At 33.6% G+C, this 27,719-nt stretch overlaps 1 protein-coding gene across 1 annotated transcript; it reads left to right on the plus strand.

Annotated features, from left to right (window-relative positions):
- The first annotated feature begins 14,166 nt into the window (after positions 1 to 14,166).
- Rergl (RERG like) lies at positions 14,167 to 23,240 on the plus strand. Its single transcript, XM_020174547.2, has 5 exons — positions 14,167 to 14,463; positions 15,441 to 15,497; positions 19,008 to 19,081; positions 19,972 to 20,120; positions 22,640 to 23,240. Exons 1-5 carry the CDS (start codon positions 14,316 to 14,318, stop codon positions 22,920 to 22,922), a joined length of 711 nt encoding a protein of 236 aa, XP_020030136.2. The 5' UTR covers positions 14,167 to 14,315; the 3' UTR covers positions 22,923 to 23,240.
- The last annotated feature ends 4,479 nt before the right edge of the window (positions 23,241 to 27,719 follow it).

The following is a 27,719-nucleotide window of genomic DNA, read 5'->3' on the forward strand; positions in this document are numbered from 1 at the left end:
AATGAACCTTTTAATTTTCTTTGTGAATGAAAATACAAGACTGTATCTGATCTCTGTGATGTGCTGAATGACTGAAATATTTATGAAAAACTTCACATGAAAAATGATCATGTGTCCATATGATGATTGCAGTCCTTGTTTCTTTTCCCTCTTTTTTGTCATTGCTCCATTGACAGGAGTAATTTAAAAAGTATGAATTGATGGATATTTCCTCTTTGTCTCATCAGTTTCTCCTACTTTTTTCTATGCCTGAATGCTGACAAGATGAAATGTATTGACATGCCTCCTGCCTTCTGCATCTGGTTGGATCAGTCCAAGTCCATTTCAGTACTCCAAGCTTCTTTTCTTTTTATTGCTTTCTTTCTTTTTTTTTTTTGTGGTACTGAGGTTTGAACTCAGTCATGCCAACAGTTGAGTCATATCTCCAGTCCTTTTTATCTCTGGTTATTTTTGAGATTCTTGATCTCCCAATCTTGGTTTCCCAAGTAGCTATTATTACAGGTGCTTGCCCCTGTGCCCAGCTATTGGGTGACATGGGGTCTCATGGACTTTTGTATGGACTCACCTCTAATTGTGATCATCCAGATGTCAGATTTCTAAGTAGCTAGGATTATAGGTGCAAGCCACTGGTACTTGTTTCAACCTCCATTTTTTGGAAAGTCACTTTGGGTTGGCCATCTGTTTCTATGATAGGAGTAGAAATCATTTTAGTTGGTTCTCTCCAAATAGCCTTCTCTCTTATAAAGCTCCCTCCTGTTACACCTTCTGGCTTAGGTATAGAAACTGCTTTCAACTGGTCCCCCCCCCAAGGAACTATATCATTTGTTGTTGTTTTCCCTAAACTCAATAAACAGTAACTAACATCTCATAAGTGGTCACATTTTAATATTGCATTTTTCCAATTGCCCGGCTCAATAAGAGCTGAAGAGAAATTTAATGAAGTGGAATATAAATCTGAGGCAATTATACAGAATGCTGCATGTTACACCATTACATACTCTGGTGTATCTTGAGAGAATGTTAATGTAATTCTAGTTGAATTTCAGAAGAATAAAATAGAATTCTGAAAGGTTATAAGTAAATATATCTTAGATGGGAACTCATATAACAGAAAGCACAGAAATATTTAACAAATTAAATAAAACAAAATCCACACTTAGAAACATTATTGTGGAACTGAACATGCAAGGATAAATATCCTATGGAAAGACCTTTGCAAATGCATCAAAAGTACCTGTTTGATACTTGAATGTAAATGTCATGGGGGGGAAATTAACAGAGAGAAAATAAAGGTAATTTTGAAAGATGCAGTTGACCTTTGAGAACTTACAGAAGGCAAAAATGAAAACCAATATCTATCCAAAGAAATTTTGTCTTAAGAATGAGGGATAAACGAAGACAGTTTTAAACAAAATAAGCATATGTTTACTTCACATTTCACACGTTTCAGTGGATTGTCACTCAAGGAATTTGTAAAGAATGAAATTTCGGAAGGAAATTATTTACACAGAAGATTTGAAATACAAGAGGTCATGATATATATTTGTTTTACAAGGTCAAGTTTAAAACAAATCACTTGGTTACAAAAAATGGTAACAATAATGTGCAAGTTTGAATAAGAAAAATAATTGTCACTAACAACGTTATTGGGAGTTTTGTATGATGTAGTTATTAAAATTTCTATTATTATATTTTTCATTTCACAATGTATTAAAGTTGTGTAGCTTTGCAATCAGGTTTCCTCAGGATAAGTGTATTTGTTTTGTTCCCATTTGTTTTATTTTTAGTGAGTTGTATAATTTATTTTCAATTTTATTTTTAGTAATGTATTCATTTTCTATTTTTGATTTTCTCCATGAGATATTTCAGCTCTGGATTGCAACTAGCAAGTATTTTGGTGCTAGAAATCTTGATTTTTAAATGTTTTGGTGCATTCAATATTATTTAAAAACACAACTAAATTGTGTTTTATCACTGGCAAAGTGACTCAGTAGTAGAGTGCCTGTCTAAATTGAGTCTTATATAAAAATTATAATATTCACAAAAATAAATAAAATTGTATTTGTATCTATGAAAACTTCAAGGTTGCTGATTTGGAGCAGAGGTCCAGAGAATTTTGGCTTGTAACTGTGTCCTAAGTTTAAATGGACATTCACTTCTTAGTTAACCATCATGTACATATTTACTTTTTGTTCTCCTCTGGCCATTTTCTCACATTTCACACATTGCCTGATACTGCCTGATAGTTGAGTGTATTTGAGTTCTTGATTAGTAATTTACAAAATCCAACTCTTTGAACTATGTGAATATTAGATCATGAAATGCTAGAAATTCCAAGAGTATGCTCATACTTTTATTGGAAATTGTAACATTGCATTAATTCTGAGGCTTGTTTAAAGCACAAATTTGCCTATTGTTGATGAATAGTCATTCAGTCCCTGTGAATCTGTCTCCACATAGAAAATCAGCATAATACTAACTGTCCTGTGCATTTTAATGAGCTTGCTGTGTAATCCTCTTCTATTATCCACCCCCCCCCCGCCAAAAAAATAAAGATAAACATAGTCCATCTCTCTATAGGGACTGTCTAAGAGACTAGTTTATATTTACATTTGGAAAATGTTGTTCTCCCTATTCTAAAACTAAGAGTAACATTAGTGAGATTCAAGCCAATGGCTGTTAAATCATACATGATTGCTAACCTAGTATTCTACTTTTCTCTCTAACATGAGGAAATTCAAATGTGCTCTTCAAAATAGCTCTCTTTAGACAAGATGTGACAAAATACCTGAAAGAAAGAACTTAGTAGAGGTTTTTTTTTTTGGTTCATGGTTTCATAGATTTCAATCCATGTTTGGCTGGCTCAATTGCTTTTGCCAGAAACATCATGTTAGAAGGGCCCAGCAGAGGAAAATTGTTCACCTCATGGCAGCTAGAGAGCTTATGGCATGGGGTGAAGGGGGAAGAGATTGAGAGAGAGAATGAAAGAAAGGGCTTGGAACAAGATATACACTTCACATCCTACGTGCTATCCTAGTTCAAATGCCCTTCAGGTAGTTTCTTTCTTCCCCTAAGAACTAGAGTCCTAATTCATCATGCTCACATGACCCTCCATTGCTATCTTTCCATTATTATTGAGAGAAGGTACTTTGGGAAATAAATAGGTTCCAGAAATGAATATAGAAAGCATATGACCTTCTCTATTGTTAGATGTATTAATATAATCTAATCATCAATGATATATTTAAAAATCTAAAGTTTTCTCTCTCTGTCTCTTGATATATATATATAGTACCAAATAACTCATTCATAAGTTCAAATATTTTCTTCCATCATTATCTCGTGTACTGCTTTATACCCACATATAAATGTAATCCATTGCTTTCTCGGGTTCTTGCTTCATTTCAATGAATTGAATAATCAAATAGTCTTCATTGCATGATTGACTTCTCTGTGTTTTGTCATAACCTTACTCTCAAATATAATAATGTTGAAGCCTAATCTTGTCTTTATCAGGTTCCTCTTTCCTGTTAAGAAGGCAGTTCATACTCCAGTATTTAGAACTGAAATTTTCATTACCTCTAATGCATCGTTTCTATAAGAAACATTTTCACAAATGTTTTTCAGAGTTGTTCATTCGTCCTTATTCCCACTGATCATCCACTGAGTTATGCTACCCATTGTTGCCCTGAATATCTTTTGTTTTTAAATATTAGTTCTTTTTTACTCGGCATATTTGATTGCATTATTAAGCTCACTTGGTAACAATGATCACTAAGGAACAGAGAACTCCAGAGTGAGGGGTACGTTTAGCTGGAATGGAGGGGCATGTGGAAACAGTCACAGAGGAAGGTATCTAGGGAGCAATTTCACTATCCAAACATAAAGTCCAGTAGAAAACTACTGCTCAAATAAAATTCCCCAAATTGTCTCTATTGCAGTTTTCAGTTTGGTGGACAGGGAATACTGGGAGTAAATCCAAGTCCTTAAGAACCAGGCTAGTGGTAAAAATGATTTTAAAAAATGTTTCCATACAGGAAAGAAAACAATTCAAGTCACGGGTAATGTGGAAAAAGTATTCATTCTTAGAGAAAATAATTATCTGTTGATTACATATACATTTTGTGAACATATTTGCAAAGATTCCTATAACAAAATAATTTCTATTGAAATCTATTTGAAAGAACATAGCTAAATTCTAACATCTATGAATAAGAGAAGCAAATCTTAGAATAAAGACAGAGATTACACAGATTTGTAGAAGGAGATTCTTCTCAGCTGGAGTTCCTTTGGGAAGAATTTAATTATTGAACTGACAGAGAATAAGTCTTTCCTTAGATAAATAAATAACTGAATTCTACCAGAGACATAGGAATTTTCAGTAATAGAAGTTGCAATAATTGACTATGTAAACATTCCAGTGCTAAAATTAGAATCCAAGAATTTATCAGAGGTTGACATTGTGCACTTAAAGCTAGCCATAACCAATAAAAGACAACTAGAATACTTATATGTTAAATACTCTGCTAAGTATTTGGGGAGTATATTTTAGTTTTAAATTTTATCTCAGTAACATTTTCAGTTTTGTTACATAGTATAGCAAGCTGATAAATCTTAGCTTGCATGAATGTTTAGAACAAGAAAGATTTAAATTTGTAGCAATATTGTAAGGCCAGGAGTCAGCATGGCAGAGTAGAAAAAGACATTGGGATACTCTTCCAAAGAAATTTTAATTGGAATTCTAGCTTTTACTCACTAAGAATATTCCATTGGACTACATATGCATAGTCCTCAATGGGCCTTAGTATAAATGCTAACAAAGTGAGAATAATGTCATCTATAATACCTATTTACAGGATTTTTTTAAATAAACAAAAACATTGTATTTAATATATTCTAGAAACTTTGAAAATATCTAAGGTCCTACCTCCTATCACAGAAGGGAGAAACATTCAAACCATAGCACCAAATGAGTCACACCCTGTATAATCTCTTCCTCTTGAGTGCTTCCTCATGACCTGCTCCTAACCCTCAGAATATAGCAGAAGTAATGGAAAGAGATAGTGAGATGCCACTTTTTAAATGTACTTATTTAAAATATGAAAGAAACCACATACATATGTGATGCATCATTGTATTAAGTGCAAAGAACGAAAGACAGCAGTAGAGAGATTGGTTTGCATTGAAAGTTTTGAAGAATAAGCTGCCATGTTGATCCAGGGCAGATGGATAAGGTCAAATGGTAAGGAAGTATAGGAACCTGTAGGAGTTGAGACTGGCTCTTGACCAAGAGCTGGCAAGAAAGCAAGAACCAGAATCCTACCACCACAAAAACAAGTAGAGGTGGCTCTTTTACCATTTTGACATTAGGGAAGACTATAGTTATACCTGATTGACCCCTGAGCTGCAGAATTGTGAGACTAAGTCAGAAAACCCTGTTAATCTGTGTTGCTTGGACTTCTGACCTAAAGAAATTGTGAAGTGATAATTGTGCGTGGCTTTGAATCACTATGTGTGGAACAATTTATCATGTAGGCATAGCAAACTAATATAGGATATGATACTTTTTATGACAGAGAATTGGCAGAAATGTAAGAAAGTTGTTGCATAATCTTAGTGGCAAAATACTTGGTAAAATGCAAACCAAAATTCAATTTGCTTTACTTCCATGAAGAAAAAATTAAGGACACCAGTGTTAGTCACTTTATGTAGCTGTGACAAAATAGTTGAGAAAATAAGGGAGGAAGGATTTATTTTGCTTCTCAGTTTCAAAGTTTTTAGTCCAAGGTCACTTGGCTCCATTGCTTCTGGGCCCATGTGTGGTGAGGCAGATGTTGTGGAGCAGTGTCTCACTTCTTTCAGATACGACAGAGAGGAAGAGAGACATAGAGAGAGAAAAAGAGAGGAGAGAGAGAGAGAGAACAAGATATATACTTCAAAGGCACTCCCACAGTGATGTACTTCCTCAAATTAAGACCACCTCCTAACTGCCCATTCAGCTATGAACTCAACAATGCATTAATTATTCTCCATGCATCACCACCTTCATGGTCCAGTCACATCTCAATGGCACCTTCAGTTAGGGACCCAAGACTTCCACACATGAGCCTTTTGGGAAACACTTCATACCCAAACCATAGCAAGATCTAAAAAATATAACTTTATGATTATGAATATGGAAAGAAAGCCCTAGTGCACACAACTTTTGAAAAAAATAACCAAGAAGATGGGGTAAGAAAATGAAGCCAAATGGAAACATAAATCATAAACATCTAAAAATAATGTGCTTGAGGCAAAAGTACAGGTGATCAGGATTTTGCAAAAAAAAAAAATACTGAAGAAGGAAAATCTGCTTGTGTAAAAATATGAACAGGAAATGAGAGATTTTTGGTGGGTGGCAGTATGGTATAGTAGAAAGAATTGGCTCACTAGGCATGAAAGCTAAGAATCTGAAGATCACAGTTAACATGATGGAGCCCAGAAAAGCTGGTTATCATGCTTTGGTTGTTATGATTTAAAGGCTTGGTCATCTGCCCATACTGCTATTGGAAGGTGGTAGAACCTTTAGGAGGTGAAGCTTAAAGGAAGAAAGTCAGTCATTGGGGACATGTCCTTCAGGGGATGTTGGAACATTGTACCCTTCCTGTTTTCATCTTTGCCTCTGAGTTGACATGAGTTGAGGTGAAAAGTTTCTCTGTCTCATGCTTCCACCATGATATGTTGGCTCACATAGTCCCAAATGCAATGGGCCAACTGACTGCGGGCTAAAGCTTTTGAAACTGTTAGCCAAAATAAACTCCTTTAACAAATTAGATTTATATCAGTGGTTTGTTATAATAATGGAAAGCTGAGTAATAAATTGATGTTATAATTCCAGTCCTGGCTCACATGCCTGAGAATCAATCTAAAGATAGGCAGGCCCGGAACCAGTTTTAGTTCAAGTCTGAATGCATGGAAAGATCAGCTAGGTACAGTCAGTCTTCCTCCCTCTACTTGCAGGAGAATCAGTCATTTGTTCTATTAAGTCCTTTAACTGATTGGATGAGGCACACCCCCCAGGAGGGAGGGTCATCTGCTTCACTAGATCACTGAGGAAAATGTTAACCTCATCCAAAAACACTCTCATAGCCACATCTACAATAATGTTTGACCAAATATCTTAGGGCCCCATGGCCCTGTTAAGTTGACATGTATAATTTAACCATCACAGAAATGTCACAGCTCTTTCTACCTTAGTTCATTTTTAGATAGGGTCTTGCATTTTTGCAAGAAATGTACTTTTGATCTCTTCAAAGCATTATACATATTAAGGTCTATTTGTAGTAGGCATCCAAAGGAGGTCTGTGCTTTTTATTTTGGCTTTCCATCACCATAACAAAATACCTAAAAGAAACAATTGGCAAGAGAAAAGTTTTATTTATTTATTTATTTATGGTTCTGGAGATTCCAGTTGACATCAGGGTGACCCATGGCTTTGGGCTTCTGATGTGGGTACCAGATGGCAGTGGTAACAGTAGACTCACATCATGAATCTGGAAAAATTACCAAAGAGAAGAAGACATGGTCCCACAAGTCTCTTTGGGGGACTGTCTCCAGTGATCTAATTTCTTCCTATCAGACCATACTTCCTAAAAGTTCTAATATTTCCCCATTGTACCACCCTGGGGACCAAGCCATTAAGGCATGGGTTTTATGGGGGACATTTGATGTCCAAATTGTCCAAATTGTAGCAGTTTTAATAGAAAATTTAATTTTGTAATATTTATTTCTCAATAGTAATGAAAGGAACTTCAAAATGTGTAAAATATTCTTACCACATTTGCATTATTCAGTTTTTTTCTTTTTTGGTGGTATTGGAGTTTGAACTCAGGGCCTCACACTTGCTAGGCAGGCACTCTACCACTTGAGCTATGCCCAAGCCCTTGTCAAGCTTCCTGAAACTTTCATTGCCCAGAACCTGCACTCACTGATGTCACCTATGTGTGGCTCACACAAGCCTGCTTTCAGAGTAATTGCATTAGAGAAGGAATATAGTCCCTTCTGTACCAGAGACCAACTACAAGTGAGTAAGAAGAAATTAATATTTCACTTACTTTTGAGAAAAATTAAAATAGCTTCAAAGGAAATCATTGTGTCCACAGAAAGAATGACAAAAATTTTTTGAGAAGGCAAAAAAGGATGACTAGTTGAATTGTAATTACCATTAACTATCATGTTTCAGCTAATACAAGGGTTGTGGGAAACTAAGACCTTATGGACCAATAAACACCTCAAGAATAATTTAAAAGAATAAAATAAATACAGGATCATTACCTTGAAAAGATAATTGCAATTATAAGAATACATGCTGAGAAAAATTAGCAAAGCTATTCAATTATTTAGTTTCACACATGCTTTGAAAATCTTTGAAAATTTGTGAGGTATTCATCATTTTTTATTTGCAAAAGAAGAGAACAGGTCTATGTAATTTAGTTAATTACTAACATTACATATTGAATAAAACATATCTTTAGAATATGATATTCAAATGAAAGATTATCTTTCAAAGCACGTCCTGAAAATATTTAGGATGATAAAGGCACAACTTTCATAGGTCAATCCTATTAATGATGTCAAATGAGTTTTTAAATTACTTGAGAATGATATGAACCTCTCTCTCTTGTTCACTTGCAACTTACACACATCATATAGTAAACATCATACACAATATAGTATTGTGACATAGCATAAAACTGGCTTTTAAAGGTAAATGATAGAGGTTATATACAATTGCAAATTCTACTGCAGAAAGTTATCACATGGTATCTTTTTCTCTAAACTGGAATTAATGTGTACAGTATTTCAGTACAAGATCAGAAAGCGGGAAAGAACTCTTAAGCTTAAGTATGCTATATGGATATAGGTATATAAATATTATATAAAGGTGAACTTAAAGATACAGCATTGGTTGGTAGGAAAGAAAGAAAAACAACCTGAGATACTGGGAATCAATCTTGTACTTTCAAAATCCAAGTGAGAGTTTCAGACAGAATGCAGAAAACAGATCTGAATAATTTTAAAGGGATAATACAATAAAATTTCTGAGAAGTAAACAACAACAACAACAACAAAAAAACCCATAAAGCAAACCCACGAATATCCAGATTTATGAGCTCAAGCTAGTACTAGCACAGTGAATGGGAAAAAAAATAAAGGGCATCAAAGTAAGCATTGTGAAATTTTATAATACTTCTATAAAAGAAGAGCTTCTAAAAGCACACACGAGGAATGGAGATAAGGGGAGAGAGAAGGCAGGAAGATAGAAAGAGAGGAAGTAGTTGGCAAGGGAGATGGGGAGGGAGGAAGAAGAAAGGGAAGAAGGAGAAAGAAAAGGGAAAAAGAAGGAAAAGCAAAAAGAGAAGAGGAGGGAAGAGAAGCAAAAAGGAAGATAGAAGGGACAAAAAGAAAAAAGAAAAGAAATGAAAAGAAAACTCAGGTCAGTTGTGGTATGAAGATAATGTTGATTTTCAATATTCAGAAATGATTTATTTAAATTGAAGTTGATTTCCAGGAAGGTGTAAGGTATAAACTACTACTATGAATAGGTATAGATGCTGAAAATAATCTCAGACCAAATAATGTGGGAAGTATTTTTATTATGTAACAATCTGTTTCATATATTTGTTCAGATAAAAATAACCACACACAAGTGTATATGGGGACACCAATGTCATATGTAATAGGCGAACTCTTGGAATAGAAAGATAAACAAAGCAATTATTGGTATGATACATAAATTTTAGCCAAAATATTAGATTGTGGACTAATGAAAGCCTTTGTATTGTGGTTATCTTCATCATTTGGTCACTAAATGTCTGGGTGGAATAATTTCTTTGGGAGAGATTTTTGAGGATGTGTGATTATGGAGAAACTGCCACATCTCTAACTGAGAGTGTTTTCTATGCTATTTGTGCCCTGACACATTGCATAAAGTGCACTGAGCGCAGAATTCAGACAGAATTTAGCAACCATGTGCTCTGATTTCCTCTAAAATATCTCCCTTAGATCCCTAATCTAACTCCAACCTAACGTGCAGATGGCCCAACACTCACAAGTTGCTTACATCTGTTAACTGCTTGAACTGATGTTTTATGAAATTAGAAGAGTACCATTTTCTTCTTAAAAGTATATTATTCAATGATAAATTTTAGTATTCATATTGTAAAGTATTCAGAAATAATTCTACCTCAAAAATTGATGGAGGGAGAAATGACCCAAACATTGTATGCATATATGAATAAAAGAAAAAAAAGAAAAAATGGTTTTTCTTCTAGAACTTCGATTCCTTTGGATTATAGAGGTGAAATAAATAGTTCAGTTCAGATTTAAAATTATCCCTTTGCATATGGGTTATTGTTTTGTTGCAAATACCTCTATAAACACACCACGCACGCACACACACACACACACTCTCACACACGCACACACACATGCTTTGGTGATTTCTTCAGCAGGAAGAATGCTGGAAGGTCAATCATGAAATGTCCTGGATTTTTCTTTTCTGTCAATATTTTTCTTTATGCTTTTAGATTTGTTTCTTGCTCAGGAAAACCTTCCCCCTCTGCAATGTTATGTGACTCATGTATGTGCTAAGTTAAACCATTTCTAGTTTAATGTTCATTTTATGACTTTTAATATTTCTAATTTATTTTTTGGCATGGTCTGAGGTACAGATACAACTTACTTTTTTGTGTACTTTCTCCAGTGGAATCCACACAATTTAAAGGTAACACACAAAACTTTATACTCACAATAAAACATATTTCTGCATACTCACTTCTGATATTCAAAATTTTATTATAATAATGAGCTTATCAATCTAGTTCTAATAATATAATATTAATTTTTATTATGATTTGGTTAGAAAGAGGTATTTTATTTTCCTGCTATTCTGCCCTGTCACTTTTTCCAACAAATTTCACAATTGTTCTTTCATATTTTCTCCTAAAACAGGCTGTTCATATTATATTAAGTCATTTTTGTTGGAATTTTAATTTGCATTAAATTTTATTTTGGCACACTGATTTGATATTAATTACAATATTGTCATTCTATTCATGTTACTCTAATAAAAATTTATTTTATAACTCTAATATATATTAGAGAATTTTTTATATAAATATTTCACATTCCTAAGTTTTATCTTCCTTTGCTGTATTCCTTTCTCTTTCTCCTTCCTTCCTTCCTTCCTTCCTTTGTCCTTCTTTCTTTCCTTCCTTCTGAAAAGGACTATTATTTTAAAAGTTAATAATTGTATCTACTTCATGAAGTTTCTCAAAAGATTAAATATGGTATACCAGAAAAAACTTAAATGCTCGTTATAGATGAAGTATTAAAACAACTAATATTGTTGTTTGGAATTATTGGTTTTCTTATGTTTACTCTTCATCTGACCACCCCATCAAATTATCTTACCTATGCTAATAATGTAGGTAATATGGCTAAGGGTGAAAATGTTTTCTGTAGTTAGTAACTGTTTTATCTTTTCTTACCAGTGTCTGCAGTTTCTCTTATTCTTTGTGTGGGGAAGGACTGCCAGTTTTTTGCTATAGAGTAGCAGTGAATATCTTTTCTATGTGTGAAGAGTAATAGTGTTGACTCTACAGATATTTGCTGTGAAATTTTAAAAATATAGCTTGGAAATCTCATATTTTTAGATTGTAAGGCATTTTTAAAAGCAGTTATTAAATTTCATGAAAGACTTTTAGGAGCAGGCTACTTATAGTTTTTCTTATTGACCTTGGAAATATAATTGAAATATTCTACCAAGTCTTTTGTTCAACCAACTTGAAATTCTTAGACTATATTCTACGAGCTCATGATGCTTAGTTCCTTCAATTCATTTATGATTTGATTTGCTAACATATTTAAGATCTGGGGGTCTGTATCATAAATGACATTAAACTATATACTTATTTCTTTTCTGTGTGTCAATATATACCATTCATGTTTTACTAAGGTTATGACAGACATAATAAGTGAGTTGAGAAATATTTCATATTTTCAAGATTATGGGACAGTTTATGAAATGATTTTATTTGTTCATTGAACATCTGTTTGAATGACTCCACTATTTTGAGTCTGAAGCTTTAGTAGGGAAATTATGCTATTACTTCTAATAGAAAGTATAAAGGGTGTGATTAGCAGAGAGGGACTCATTAACTTGACCTCAGAGAAACAAAACTGAACAGACAACCTTATAGCATCATGAACTCCTGATGTGTGATTAGTTACCTATTTCTAGGTGACTAACACCCACCTCCTCATGACTAAAACATAAGCTCTATGAGTACTTTTACTATTTGTTAACAAGTATTTTGGGCACCTAAAAGAGTACCAAGACAACAGTAGGACACAATAAATTTGGGTGATTCAATAGATGAATGAAGGAATAAAATGACTTTGTCTTTGGTATTAATGGATGTTTCTTTGCAGTGATGTGAGAAAATTTACCTAGTATAATAATGAAGTTGTCAGAATATTAATTAAATTTTAGCATTCTTTGTCTGACCCTTCCCCAATTGGCACATTTATTTCTTTAAAAAGTATGTACTTGATTATTGTCTAATTTGGTTTGTAACTTTATCCCAACATTAGAGTGTTTTCTTATTAGTGCTATTTTTAAAACTAAATAGATGTAGAGAGGAAGATTTGAAGGATGGATGCCTGACTCTTGGGGATAACAACTACTCATATATTGTTTTTAGTGTAAGATATGTAATGAAGTTAAATCTACAAGTAGAAGATTCATAAGAAAATAAGAATATTATTGCCCCAAATAGAGAAAAAAAAGCAATTCCATAGTACAAAAATTAAGCTGGTAAACTTCCTTAGTAATGAATAAAATCATTTTTACTACTTTTTATATAATTGCACAAATTAAAGAGTGACCATTTATAACCAAAGGAAAATTTAAATTGCTTCAGTTACTACCTGTGATTTCCACATACAGCCATATTTTCTCCACTCTCTTTTGGAGTCTGTTTCTTCTTTTGGAAGGACACAACTCTCTAATTCTTGATTATTTTTTATTTATTTCTCCATCAGTCCTGCTCATTTTTCCAGTTTTACTTACTTTTTCAAGAACTTTCTATGTACTACTTTGGTTTCTCCAGCCCTTAAAGCCCTACTTTAGAAAAGATCATATTTATTGCAATTCAGTTTGCTTGCATTTTTTTTCTTAGACTGCAAACCAACATCAGGGCAGAAAGCTCAGGTTTAACCATTATTCTCAGAAGCACAACACAGATGTAAAATATGGTGGCAATTATGCAATATTTGTTGAATATAAATTCATTTAAAGAAGTCATATTGTTATTCCTGTGATCAACACAGCTTGGAAGTAAAATTCCTTCATCTGGTCCTCAGTGTTTAGTATGCAGGTTGAATTCTATTTGTTGTAGCATTTCTAAGTGTCTAATGGAACAAGTTAACAAAAAGGAAGTAATGGGGCAGTTTGAGTAGTATGGAAAAATATTAAAAGGAAGTATGAAAGTCTCATCACTTTACACATTAAATTTACTTCTTCACTACACAACAGCAGCAAATTATGTTGGAACAGTTCCTCCAAATTTTCTTTCCTTTTGTTACATTTCTCTTTCCTAATTCCAAGGTACTACAGGAAGATATATGACAGATTTCTATTTATTGCTTTGAAAACAACATGAACTTGATTACTTTTCATTTTTTCCTGAAATCTTATTGTTACTTAGTTGCAACACAAGTTTTAAAAATGAGAAATTATTTAAAAGAGACATTAAAGAGTGCAATAGTGTGCAGCTCATGAGACTCTCACAGGATTAAAAAACAAGTAGACAAATGGAAACAACCAGGATTACAATGAATATGATGTTGCTAAAACAGGGCTTTAAGTGCTGGGTAAAGCAAAGTCATAGACAGAAGGGTCTTCAAACAGTAGGTACAGTGTAATTGCTCTCAATGACGGGTTAGTTGACTCCCCTAATCTTTCAACAAGAAACACTAGAAGAAGTAGGTTGAAATTTAACAGAATAAACAAAACTGATCCAATAAAAGTAAATTTACAGGAATGTTTTCTCATCTCTAAAAGATTTCTAAAGAAAAAGAGACTGGGTCCTAGTTGAAAGTAGATTCCAGTTCACAAAAATAGAGAATTAGGAGATAAGCTTCTGTTAAAAATATGTAACTATTGGTTTCACTCAATAAAAATGGGATAGTTGAAAAGTATTGCAGAAAAACATTTTAAAGTTATTATTAGATGATAGGAATATTATGGGGGTGGAGTTGATCTTAGAGAAATGAGGGCAGCAATAAAAAAGGAAGTAAAAAATATCCTTGGCTCAAGTCAGCACAGCTCCAAAGACTGGATAAAGCAGAAGTGGCAGAAAAGCAAGATGAATGATATTAAGCTTGCTGTCTTGGGAGGTGAAAGAACAGGCAAATCTGGTGAGTGGTGATGTTTGGTTTTGTATGATGTAGAGTCAAAAATGTGTGAGAAACTTATTGATGTGTTAAGAGATAACCATATGTAATAACTGAATATGTGGTAACTCACTCTCTGTGAGGATATGCACATGATTTTTCTGCAGGAGTTTTCAATTATTTAGATAAGTTGCTGTGTAGGAATAAATGGAAATCTTTCTGTCACTATCCTATTTCTTTCTAATACATCTGCACCTATACCAACAAGTTGCCAAACAATTGTTTTGAAAGGATTCTTCTGCTCTGAGAGGATGGGTAAAAAGTAATGCATGGAAACCTGTGGATTTTTGGTTTCAATGCAGTTGGTGAGCTGAAAGAACTCATCATGGACATGGTTTTGAGGATGTCCTGGAACTGAGCAGCTTGTGCCTTAATTTTGGAAGCTATGGTTTGGTTTGGTTTTGATTTGATACAGCCACTCTAGCCTAAGCAATGATACATGGTCAGACTCAGAAGCTATTAAAAAGTAAAGAGATACCAGAGATCCTTTTCTTTTCTTTAACAACAACAAATGCCTCATATTGTCCTTGTTACTCCTACAGATAGTACCTTAGAGACAGATTTAATTTGGTAGATAAAATAAAAGATGTAAGAAATTTTCATTTGAACCATAATGAGAAATCTATTTATATTACAAAAGATAAGTTGCTGTGTGTTTGTGTGTGTGTGTGTGTGTGTGTGTGTGTGCATTCATGAATTAACTTCATAGTGACTTAAATGATGTATACTAATCTAAGGTCCCACTTTTCTATCTTTGAAATTATTATGGATATATCATGGAAGTATTGTGGACAATACTTTAGAAGAGATTTCAGTAGTTTTAAGATCTTTATAAATGCCCGATAACTCTTGAGTTGAAAGATGAAAATTTTGTATACATAGCTAAGTTATCTGTGCCCTATAATACAACAAACCTGAAATCCAGCTTAATTATTTTCCAGCCCTTACCGTAAGGTTTCTTACCAAGAGATTCATTGGAGAATATGCTTCTAATTTTGGTAAGTCAATACTCTAGACTTTTTTCATCTCAACATTATAACTAAACACTAGCTAGGACGAAAGAAGCATTGTGATAGAATCTGCCATTTTAATATTAGTTAAGCAACCTAATTACTTCACAAATTGTAGCTAGAAATGTCAAAATAGGTATTTGAATTGAAAGTTCTTTTATGATAAAATTCATCCAATTTGATGGTGAATTAGAAAGTCAGTTGATTTCAAAGTCTAAAACTAGAAAGTTATTAAAGTTGGGATTCTGTTTACAAAGTATTGTGAAACATGTAAGTATGAATATATCTTGTAAGATGTGGAACAGTTTTGGTAATTAAATCAACATCTGTTAAAAGATAGGGACAAAATAATGCTGAAAGAATAAGCAACTGTAAAAATAAAGATTATTATTTTAAGACTATTTAAAAATAATAGAAAAGTAATGTCTTGTTATGATAGCATATTATTATCTAGATTGTTTTTATAAATTTCAGAGAAATTCTAAAACAAATTCCAGGATATCTTAGTATAATCTTAGGATCATTCCATTAGCCACTTTGATTTTCTGTTATTTTAATCAAAATTAACAAAGTATATAGGAGAAATCACAGCACAAAAACTGAGAAAATTTGCTTTAATTTTGAGTGTAGTGTTTGCTCAACAATTACTCAATATAATGGTATTAACACCTGTCAAAAACATGGGGATAAATGATCTTTTCTTTTTTCAATCAAGGGTGGAAGAATTATAAAGATATATGACATTTGGGAGAAAGGAGAGTGAGTTTTCATTCAATATTAGCTATTTAGAGTTCAGAAGAGTCAATGATTGCAAGTATATTTTCCTGCAGAAGCCAAAGGACAAATAAATCTTTAACATTTATTCATGAGGTAGTGTTATTAGTGTATTTCAAGATGTGACTTTAAAATATTGTTTTGTGTTGTTCCCTATGTATATACAACACAGTTCATATGACATTGTGAACATTTTAGGGCAAGTTCTCAAAAACTTATTATAAAAGGAGGAAATATAAAGAAACAGAAATTCGTAGTGTTTCATTTCTGGGGGCAAAAACCTCAGTCCCAAAGGTCAAATAGTGCACAAGCTAGGACTCAGCCGTGAAAAAAATATTTCAGAGTTAAAAATGAAACTAAACATAAATAAAACAATACAATATCCAAACAACAATAGTAATAACAACAAAAACCTCCACCCTAACTTTTTAAAAATCTAGTTATATAAACAAATGAAATGTTTACATGTTTCTGGCTGTTATATCTCAAAGCAAGATATAAGTCCTAGAGACATTTTGAAAAGGCAACTGAATGATCCAAAGGTCACCAATTCTATGAAAACAAACTGGTAAAAACAACTCCATTTTGTAAATGAAGGCTAGAAGGGGAAATAATAACATTCTTAAAAAACAGAGTTGATGACCCTTGCCAATGCCTTTTGAGAATTGAGAGTGGATATTTTAAAATGTCTGCAAGGAGGCTTTATGGCTCAGAGCTAATAGTAATTTCATGAAGTTTAGAAGAAACTCTTTGAAAACATAATTTAAGGCATGATGAATTTATAGCAAATTTCATTAAACGTGACCTGGAAAGAATTAAAAGGTCAACTTTTACCCTCCAAAGAGACATTAACCCCTATGGGTTATAGTATATTTGCTAGCACAAGTCCTAATTTTATGCTTATGTTACTTGGTAAAGAAGTAGACCTTTTACCAAGCACTGGAGGAACACTTGCAGAAATGAATTAATTCATTCAAGGAATATTCATCTAGTAGCTACTATGTCTCAGATACCCCTTTAGGTGGACAGGCTGTATCTGGGAACAAAAAAGACAAATTTCCAGTTCCTCAGGAAGTTTACAAACTGGAGTAAGGGTCTGTCAACCTAGGCAAAAATATTAAAAATAAATTATGTTATATGATGACATAGCCTATGAAGAAAAGTAAAACAGAAGAGTGGCACTAATATATGTGACTACTTAACATAGGATAGTCAGGGTAGATCTTGCTAAGGTGACATTTGAACAGAAACATGGTGAAGATAGAGCCATGAAGATATCAAGGGGATTTTATTTCAGGGAAAAGAAAGAATAGTTACCAAAATTCTGAGGTAGGAGGTTTCTGAAAAATTAAAAGAATGATATGTAGATTATATAGATGGAGTGAACAGAATGTACGAGATAATAGCAAAGATGTCTATTAAATCTGCAGTGATTTTAAAGGTTTTATTTAATCCAAGTGAGTGAATTGGGGAGTGACTAAAGCAATCTGATAACAAAATCATCTGGCTACAAAGTTCGCTTGTTCCTACACTCAGAATAGACTAGGGACAGAAGAGGAATCAAGGAGTTGGAAGCAGAGGGATAAGTTGGGGCATTTTGTGACAATGTAAGCAAGAAATAATGGTGGCTTGGAATAGAGTATAAGCAATAGACATAGTGAGAAGCAGACAAATTAAAACTATATTTTGAAGGTAGACAAAAAATTTAATAGAGTTTAATAGAATAATTAAAATTTATTAAATTTAATTATTCTATTAAAAATTTATAATAGAATAAATATAGGAACAAGAGAAAGAAAGAATTATGGACTATTTATATGAAAGTATATTAAGACTATTTATATGGACAGTTGGATTTAGGGATATCCATTTAACAAAATGTGAATCTGTAGAAGATGCAGTTTTGAGGCAGATTGGGAGTTCAGTTTTAAGTGTGGATGAGGTGTCTTAACAGTCACTTACATGCATATATCCAATAGAGAGTAGTTGTTTGGAGTTCAGGTAAGAGGTCTACACTGGAGATAAAGTTGAGTTAGAAATAATTTGTATTTAATGGTATATGGTCAGATGAAATCAACAAAGCAGTGTAAATAGAGGAAGGAGCTATAAACTAAATCTATGTTTGGAGTGTGGGAAGGTTTGAAGGATCAATTAAAAACTTTAAGAGAAAGTAATTGTGAATAAAGATGAAAAACAAGAGCGTGGTGGCACTGAAGATCAAGTAAAGAGAATAGTTGACGGAGTCAAGAATAAACAACTAGATTAATGGTACTAAAAAGGCAAATAAGACATAGAACTACATTTGAGCCTAAAAACATTTAAGTTAGAAAAAATTAGACAAGTTTATAGGATGTTGGTAATGAAATAAGAAGGAATAAAAAATTAATGATACAGAAATGGCAGAGGCAAAATTGCTAAAATCATGCTTTTCATAGGTGAGAGGAAGTTATGACCAGTCAAGAGTGACTGTGAGGGTATCTCACAGGTATTTCACCCACAGTGAGACATGTGGGAGATCAGAGATAGTGGTGAAGCTCATTTTTAGGAAACTTATCAGAGGACATACAGTACATTCGTGGGCTTTGGTCTGCAGCAATGAAAACCAGTATGTTACTTTTCCTCTAAGATATGACTGGATAAATGTACTGGATTGTGATTAGATATGAGTCCATCTTCTGTTCTGGAGTTTTTCCATAATGACTATGAATGTACACATTTTGGCAGAATCTATCTACAATAAGCATTTGTGTTTGGATGGGAAGCAACTGAATCTGGAAATATATGACCCTTGCCCTCAAGTAAGTGAAATCTTCTCATATTATTTTTTAATCTTGATTTGAAGAAGTGTGGATAATGACAAGTGAAGTGTTGTCAATGTTAAAATGAAAGTTTCTTTTCAATTTTATTTGTTAAAATGTTGTAAGATTACTTTTGTGCTTTAAATTCCACCATCTGAATGCTCTATCATAAACATATTTAAAATAGCAATATTAGGTTGCTTTCATAACATATTTCTATCAGGTTATAAAGTAGATATCAGAAATTAAAAGCTTAACGACTTGACAACTCAGTTTATATTCTCACTAAGCTGCATTTGTAAGCAACTAGTTGTTAATTGAACATAAGTGAGATAGATTTTGAGTAAAAATCTCTTTTTCTTTTCCAACATACTAATATAATTAAAATAGGTTTATATAAGCCAAAAAAGGAATCATTATTTAAGATTTCAAGCAACTCCATGGAATATAATTTTTTAAGTAAATAAAATACCCCTGGAATATTTTCAGGTACACTTTGTCAATACTTTTGCTTTTATGTGTTAAAGTCTAGTATCGAAAATCAATAGAAATTTACCAACATAAATGGAAAGTATCTCTTTACAAAAAATGTGTGGATATTAATTCAAAAGCATGTTACAATACTAAAGTCCCAGAAAAGGTAAAGATATTTTCTTATAGAAAAGTTGTGAAAAGAGATAGATATAACTATTGTAGTTATGTCTTAAAATTTAATCACTTTTAATTAAAGAAAGAGGGTGGTAAGAAAGCAATAGAGAAACAAAGAAAATATTAGTTTTTGACCTTACTGAAGACTCTTCTAGGTGAAATGGGTCTCCATTAATTAACTGTTTCAAGTATAAAACACTGTGCCAGATCCCATCACTTCAATGCACTTGGTTTATTTTCAGTCACAGAAAACAAAATTCTCCCTCACAAGTGAGCTTCATTGGGCAGATGGGTTTGTTATTGTGTATGACATCAGTGACAGGTCTTCATTTGCTCTTGCAAAAGCACTTATCTACAGAATTCGGAAGCCACAATCCACTCCTTGTAAAAGGTAAGGCATTTCATTCCTCTCTCCTCTCTTTTTAGTAAATCATCATATAGCTGTAAGCATCATTAGGAAGAATTTAATACAGCCTTCCAATTACAAAATTTAACAGCCCTGAACAATTCACCTTCCCATTCCACAGGAGTTACACATGTAGTAAAAGGAATAAGATGAGAATGCTTTATATCCTGGCTGACATAAACAGTTACTTGCCCTGAGTAAATGGCTATTTTATAAGACAGCTTCTGTTGTTAACATGACACTCACTTGCAAAATAATGCTCCTCTGTGCACCAGACAGTTGGCCTCTCAGTCTTTCCTTTTCATTTTCACAAAAATGTTAAGGATACTAAATAAATCCAGATTTATTCCATTTGGCATCCTCTGAAATCCAATTCCTACTCATTGGGTAGTTCAGTGTATCACAGTAAAATGGACAAAATATATACAAATTCTGAGGGTGAAAAATGCATATTTCTCCATTTGCCTTTTAAAAGAAAGACTGGTCTATGATTCTCCATCATTAATTGTTTAGACACACAGAAGTACAGAGACATATTGTGCCTTAAGCTGCATTGGTACATAAATATTTAAGCGTCTAAGTTTCCCATTTTAGTTTTTTTCCTATTTTTTATTATTTTAGCCTTTCTTATCTAAAGTATTTACTTTTGTTCAACATGGTGATGCAAAGAATTCTCTGTGCTCTTCATCAGTTTTGCCCTTAGAATCGAAAATGATACTCTATTTTGTTAATATTTTTACTGCAGTATTATTATTGCAAATTGGTGTATGTGTTTTAAACATCTATTTTAAATTACTGCCACCAGGAAACCATGGGGTAATGAAGTCAGGCGATGTACCTTAGGTAACTTAACTTCTAAGTTCAATTTTCTTATTATGTGACTGAAGATAGTGCAGTAGGGAAAAAGGATGTGATTTTACTAAAGGTCCCTCACAGCCCTGACTTCCTTTGGCATTACTGATTTTTTTGTTTTAGAATTCCATTATTTCAAGCATTAAATCTCTTATTCTCTTACATTTAAGCACTATACCATAAGTAGGGGATAGAAGTATTTTTTGTTACTCCTTCAAGTCAAAATAATCACTCAAAAACATTTATAAACCCATTTGGAATATAAGACCCAACTTTGACATTTTTAATACAGTTTTCTTAATTTAGTGACTGAATAATTTCCAGTTCTCAATCTATAGAAAGCTAGGAGAGTAAAATATGGTAGTTTTATATACCATTACATCTGATATTGGTGACTTGTTTTTTAAAATATTTTCTTTTATGATAATTTATGAACTTGACTGAAAAAAGATATTTTTAGAAAAAAATTGTAACATACAGTGCGTCTTCCCTCTCTGCCCACGTTGTCAGGTGAATGAAAACAACTTTTACTGGAAACTGTGTCAATAAGAATTAAAGACTTACTGGGCACCGGTGGCTCACACCTGTAATCTTAGCTACTCAGGAGGCAGACATCAGGAAGATCGTGGTTCAAAGCCAGCTCTGGAAAATAGTTGGTCAGATCCGATCTTGAAAAAACCCAATACACACACAAAAAAGGCTGGTAGAGTGGCTCAAGGTGTAGGTCCTGAGTTCAAGCCCCAGTATCAAAAAAAAAAAAAAAAAGCCCATCTCAAAAAGTTGCTGGCCAAGTGTCTCAAGGTGAAGGCCCCGAATTCAAACCTTAGTACCGCAGAAATAAATTTTAAAAAAAGAGCTAAAGAGTTTCTGTGTTTCTTCATTTCTTCCCTGTAATAGATACCTTGGCAGTTCCATGCCATTTAAAGGCTAGTGGCTTTACTATATTCTAGTCAAACTCTACTTTTGCATTGTTTCATTATAACCAAGGAGAATATATTGGTATTTATAGAACATTTTATCTTAAAAAAGAAATATTTTTATTAAACTGAAAAGTTTAAGAGAGTAAATTTTAATGAATATTATCAAAAAAAACAGTAATGCATAACTGAATAATATTTTTGCTCAGGAACATTCTATCTAAATGAGCTTTTAATTTAATAACTGCATAAATAAAGAGATGTTTGTTAATTCTCCTTGTGCAAATGATAATAAATGTGAAAAATAATAGTAACCATCTTTCACTGGGTGGGGCTGTGCTAGGTATTTATATACAGGCCATTTCACTTAATCTGTTTGAGAATTCTCTGTGAAGAGGACTATTTTATTACTTTTTTATGCTTAAAGAAACTTAAAGTGGGAGAATAACAAGTATCTCTGATTAGTACACAAAGCCAGAATTCAAGAATAGTCCTACATTACTTCAAATCTGAAGCCCTAAGAGCCTTTTGTTTCTGTGGTATTTACATTCTGCCTACAGTGAATTTTGTAAGTAAACTGGAATTTGTATTACTATACACATATCTGGCTATAATAAACACTCTTAACCATTCAATATTTTTTCTCCTTTGTCTCATAATACTTTGGATATAAATTTACCTGCTAAAAAAAGTTGCTGAAACAATCTTGTCAAAAATTATGTGTCTGTGTTTCAGATTTGTGGAACCAGCAGTGATTTTAGTTGGCAACAAGCAAGACCTCTCTCATGTGCGGGAGGTTGGCTGGGAAGAAGGGCATGGCCTGGCACTGGATCGCCACTGCCAATTCTGTGAACTGTCTGCAGCAGAGCAGACTCTGGAAGTAGAAATGATGTTTATCAGAATTATCAAGGACATTCTGACAAACTTCAAACTCAAAGAAAAGAGGAGATCCAGTGGGTCTAAATCAATGGCCAAACTAATCAATAATGTATTTGGAAAGAGAAGGAAATCTGTTTAGTAGACGTGTAATCCTAGGGGATTTGTTACATCAGTGAGTTTCAAATATTCACGGTAATTAAACTTACCCTTTGCATGCAATTTTTAAGAAAAGAATTCTCTTGAAGATGTGAGATGATTGACAATGAATCACAGCTGCATTTTCAAGTACATAGTTCGCCTTTTTGGTTGATTATATCCAGTTCATTCCACTTCACACATAAGCTTTCATTTATTGCATGAATAGTGCTTACGTTTTCTGTTGGTGGATTGCTATCCAGTGTGCCTTGCCCAGGAAACTCTGCTTATGTAATTTTATTAAAGTAATTAAAGTACCATACTATGCCTATGGCTTACCTTTATTTTATTTGGTTCTTTTGACTGAAATGAATAGTTACATTCACATAGCTAATACATTACTAAGCTTAATTGATCTAAAAGTGAACTTTCATGATCTATTTGATAGAAACACACAAGTGTTAAAAATATCTTTTATAATCTAATGAGCTGCATGATATTTCACATATTTTACTTTAAATGTAACGTAGGCCTTAAAAAGTTAAATTCCTTGCCTGTGCATAATATTTTGTAGTTGATATAACAATGAAAAGTCTGACTTTTCATATTGTTTGCTCTCTTAATGAAAACAATTCTCATAAAGGAATTAACTTATACAGTTGAGATCCTTTTAGATCAAAAGTTTAGTCTATTTTAGCTTACTTAGAAGCCCAGGCATCATAGGGAAGAGAAAAGTAAAAAACTGGTTTATAAATAGATAACCTGAAAGAAATATTTTTGTGTGGGATGCAAACATTTCGTCCTTATCAGATTATTTCAATGTAATTTCTTTTTTTTTTTTTTCATTTTTCTTTTATTATTCATATGTGCATACAAGGCTTGGTTCATTTCTCCCCCCTGCCCCCACCCCCTCCCTTACCACCCACTCCACCCCCTCCCGCTCCCCCCCTCGATACCCAGCAGAAACTATTTTGCCCTTATCTCTAATTTTGTTGTAGAGAGAGTATAAGCAATAATAGGAAGGAACAAGGGGTTTTGCTGGTTGAGATAAGGATAGCTATACAGGGTATTGACTCACATTGATTTCCTGTGTGTGGGTGTTACCTTCTAGGTTAATTCTTTTTGATCTAACCTTTTCTCTAGTTCCTGGTCCCCTTTTCCTATTGGCTTCAGTTGCTTTAAGGTATCTGCTTTAGTTTCTCTGCATTAAGGGCAACAAATGCTAGCTAGTTTTTTAGGTGTCTTACCTATCCTCACCTCTCCCTTGTGTGCTCTCGCTTTTATCATGTGCTCATAGTCCAATCCCCTTGTTGTGTTTGCCCTTGATCTAATGTCCACATGGTAGCAGGATATAAAATCAACATAGAAAAATCATTAGCATTTCTATACACTAACAATGAGCAAATGGAAAAAGAATGTATGAAAACAATTCTATTTACAATAGCCTCAAATAAAATCAAATACCTAGGTGTAAACCTAACAAAAGACGTGAAAGACCTCCACAAGGAAAACTATACACTTCTGAAGAAAGAGATTGAGGAAGACTATAGAAAGTGGAGAGATCTCCCATGCTCATGGATTGGTAGAATCAACGTAGTAAAAATGTCGATACTCCCCAAAGTAATCTACATGTTTAATGCAATTCCCATCAAAATTCCAATGACATTCATTAAAGAGATTGAAAAATCTACTGTGAAATTTATATGGAAACACAAGAGGCCACGAATAGCCAAGGCAATACTCAGTCAAAAGAACAATGCAGGAGGTATCACAATACCTGACTTCAAACTATATTACAAAGCAATAACGATAAAAACAGCATGGTACTGGCACAAAAACAGACATGAAGACCAGTGGAACAGAATAGAGGACCCAGATATGAAGCCACACAACTATGAACAACTTATCTTTGACAAAGGAGCTAAAAATATACGATGGAGAAATAGCAGCCTCTTCAACAAAAACTACTGGGAAAACTGGTTAGCAGTCTGCAAAAAACTGAAACTAGATCCATGTAATTTCTTGCTGAAGAATGTGGTCTGCTGCCATACAGATAGTGCTGCCACCCTTTTATGAGCTTCTCCACCATCTTTCAAGTTGAAAACATAAACCTAACATCTACCAAACATTTGATAGTTAGGATTAGGTATCAGACAGGTTAAACTTGCCTGCGAACAATGCTACATATGCAGTTGGTTAATATATATAAGCAGGAAACTGGGAACCAAGATGGAAGAAGATTTTGAGAAAGCAGGTAGTTTGGGGTGGGAGGAAGTGAAACTCAGACCATTAGGCTACATAGGAGAGAGCTGGTCTATACAGCTTTGCTGTTCTTTAGAAGACTCACCTTGATGTTATACTAAAGTAAAAGCAGTAGACAAAGCCAACAGTAATATCCAAACAATTTCCAAGTGTTCAGAAAGGCAGAGGGTATGATTGGTATTGATATCGTGGGTTGGGTCCAAGGACTCACCATTCAACTATGTTCCCTGGGAGAATTCAGGAGACCTCCCTTTACTCAGGACAAGAGAGATGCACAGACAAAGGGCCGCAGACAACTTTGAGAAGCCTAAAGATGACTGTGTACTGTCAGAGTTGATAGATCTTTTATCAACTATAATTAATCTTCTGTCAAATCTGTGGCTGTACATCAATGGAAAGCACTGAGTTGCATACCTTGCTATCAGTGTGTATGATAGCATCCGGTCCTCTCCTTCTAGTTGTAAAGTGACTTATCTTTGGTAGTTGCTCTAGGTGTGCATTAATATGATCAGACAGATCTTTTGTGACCTTTCTGAGAGATCCATCCACACCCTTTCCTTTGGCTCTTCTTCTGCCACTGACCTTCCAGTCTTATCTCACAGACGCCTGACCTACTGCCAAAGAATTGATTGATGCATAGAAATCAGTGCACCACACACACACTTTCTTTTTACCTTGAATGAAAGGTAGAAAAGAAATATGTATGTGAACCTTTTCCAACTAGAATAATTTCCTTTTGCTAAGAAACTTCATGGTTACCTCTGTGTAGAAACATAGAAGGCACAGCCTATTTTGTTTGGGGTTAATATACTAAGTTAAAGTGAAGAAAGCTTCATATGGGCTAGGGATACTCACTGCTATGTGAATGAGAAATAAGCCTACATTGTGTAAAGTTACCCTGGAAAATTCAGTGATGGAGTCTTGGTAAATTATTTATAGGGATTTTATTGATATTTTGTGTCTCAATTTATACAGTGTCACGATAGTACATATATATAGCAAGAGAGAGTATATTTATACTATGTATTTATACTCTAAATTAGTGTGAGGTGTTATACTTTAACTTTTTGGTTTTGTTTTTATTCTGGATAGTCTTATTTTTAGATATTTGATTTTCACTTTTTTTGGCAGTAATGGGGTTTAAGCTCAGGGCCTCACATTTGGTAGGCAGGTGCTCTACCACTTGAGCCATGCTTCCAGCCCAATTTGCTTGGGTTATTTTTTGAGACATGTTCTTATTTTATGCCCAGGCTACCCTGTACCATATCCTCCTACTCTTGCTTCACCATGTGGCTGGGATGACAGGCACACATCACTGTGCCCAGCCATTGGTTGAGATGAGGTCTTACAAACAATTTAGCCAGACTGGCCTTGAATCTGATCCTCCCAATTTCTGCCTCCCAAGTAGCTAGGATTATATGTTTGAACCACTGTGCCAAGCTTGGTCTTCATTCTTTAGAATCATCTTGACATTAACTAAAAGTTAATTTGGGATGATTTTTGCCTCAACAATAGCATATTTATTCCTGCTACATGTTAAAAACAATGATGCTCAAATGGTTTCTATGTTCTTCAATAGTTAATTTATATGTTTTTATCTATGATGAGGCAGAGTTCTGTTATGTATGTGATTTTTATTTCTGTATATCTCATTTCTTAAATTTGTTATACTTTTAGTTTTTGGTAAAATTACCTGGAATGATAACAACTTGTCACAAGGAGATTATGGAACATTGTAAAATGAACATGTTATTTTTATGAAATCACTTTTGAAATTGTTGATTATTTTTAAGGGTGACATTTAAAATATTGTGTTATATTCACCTTTGATTATGTGACAATTTTAAAACATGTACACACAGTTTTTGCTTCTTCTCACAAGGTTATTCTCCCTTTTCCCACCCTCCTTGAGTAGGGATGTACCTTATTGACTCTTTTAACCAATGGAATGAGGTGGAAGTAACATGTGTGAGTTACAAAGCCAGGTTAGATGAGGAAGTCATTTTCTCTCTGTCTTGAGACTCTTCTTTGGGAGCAATGAGTGATGTGTATAAATCTAGCAATCCTGAAGGCACCAGGATGGAGATAACCACATAGAATTAGTGGCCATACAGCCACCAGATATATGAGTAAACCTTCAGCTGATTCCAGGTTTCAACTTTGGAGTACCTTAGCTGATAACAGGTGAAGCAGATGAAAGTCAACCTACAGAATTCTGTCCCAATTACAAATTTGTGATCATCATAAAAGTAGACATTATGCCAAAATTATTGCACAGCAATAGCATAATCAGAAGAGAGAATTCATTAAAAGCCTCTGCAACTCAGTCAAACTGAAATGTTTGGTTTTCCTCACAGAGAAAAATTGGGTGAAAAAAGGAATTCTCTAACCAGATTCCATTGTTTTCAGAACATGATGTTGTTTTTTTGTGAATATAACTCACCTGTGAAACAAGTTGCCAAACTTCAAAAATAACAAATTGCATTCTTCCAAAGTGAGCAAAAAAATGCATCTACTTATAGAAAAACAAATACATCAA

The sequence above is a fragment of the Castor canadensis genome, chromosome 6 (genome assembly GCF_047511655.1).
Source record: "Castor canadensis chromosome 6, mCasCan1.hap1v2, whole genome shotgun sequence".
Taxonomy (NCBI): Eukaryota; Metazoa; Chordata; class Mammalia; order Rodentia; family Castoridae; genus Castor; species Castor canadensis.

What these genes read in the sequence shown, in the direction of transcription:
- Rergl (XM_020174547.2), top strand. Translation starts at nt 14,316, where the DNA reads ATGAGGGCAGCAATAAAAAAGGAAGTAAAAAATATCCTTGGCTCAAGT. An exon ending in TATATGACCCTTGCCCTCAA is followed by an intron (nt 19,082 to 19,971) that starts GTAAGTGAAATC and finishes GTTTATTTTCAG; the next exon opens with TCACAGAAAACAAAATTCTC. An exon ending in CAATCCACTCCTTGTAAAAG is followed by an intron (nt 20,121 to 22,639) that starts GTAAGGCATTTC and finishes TCTGTGTTTCAG; the next exon opens with ATTTGTGGAACCAGCAGTGA.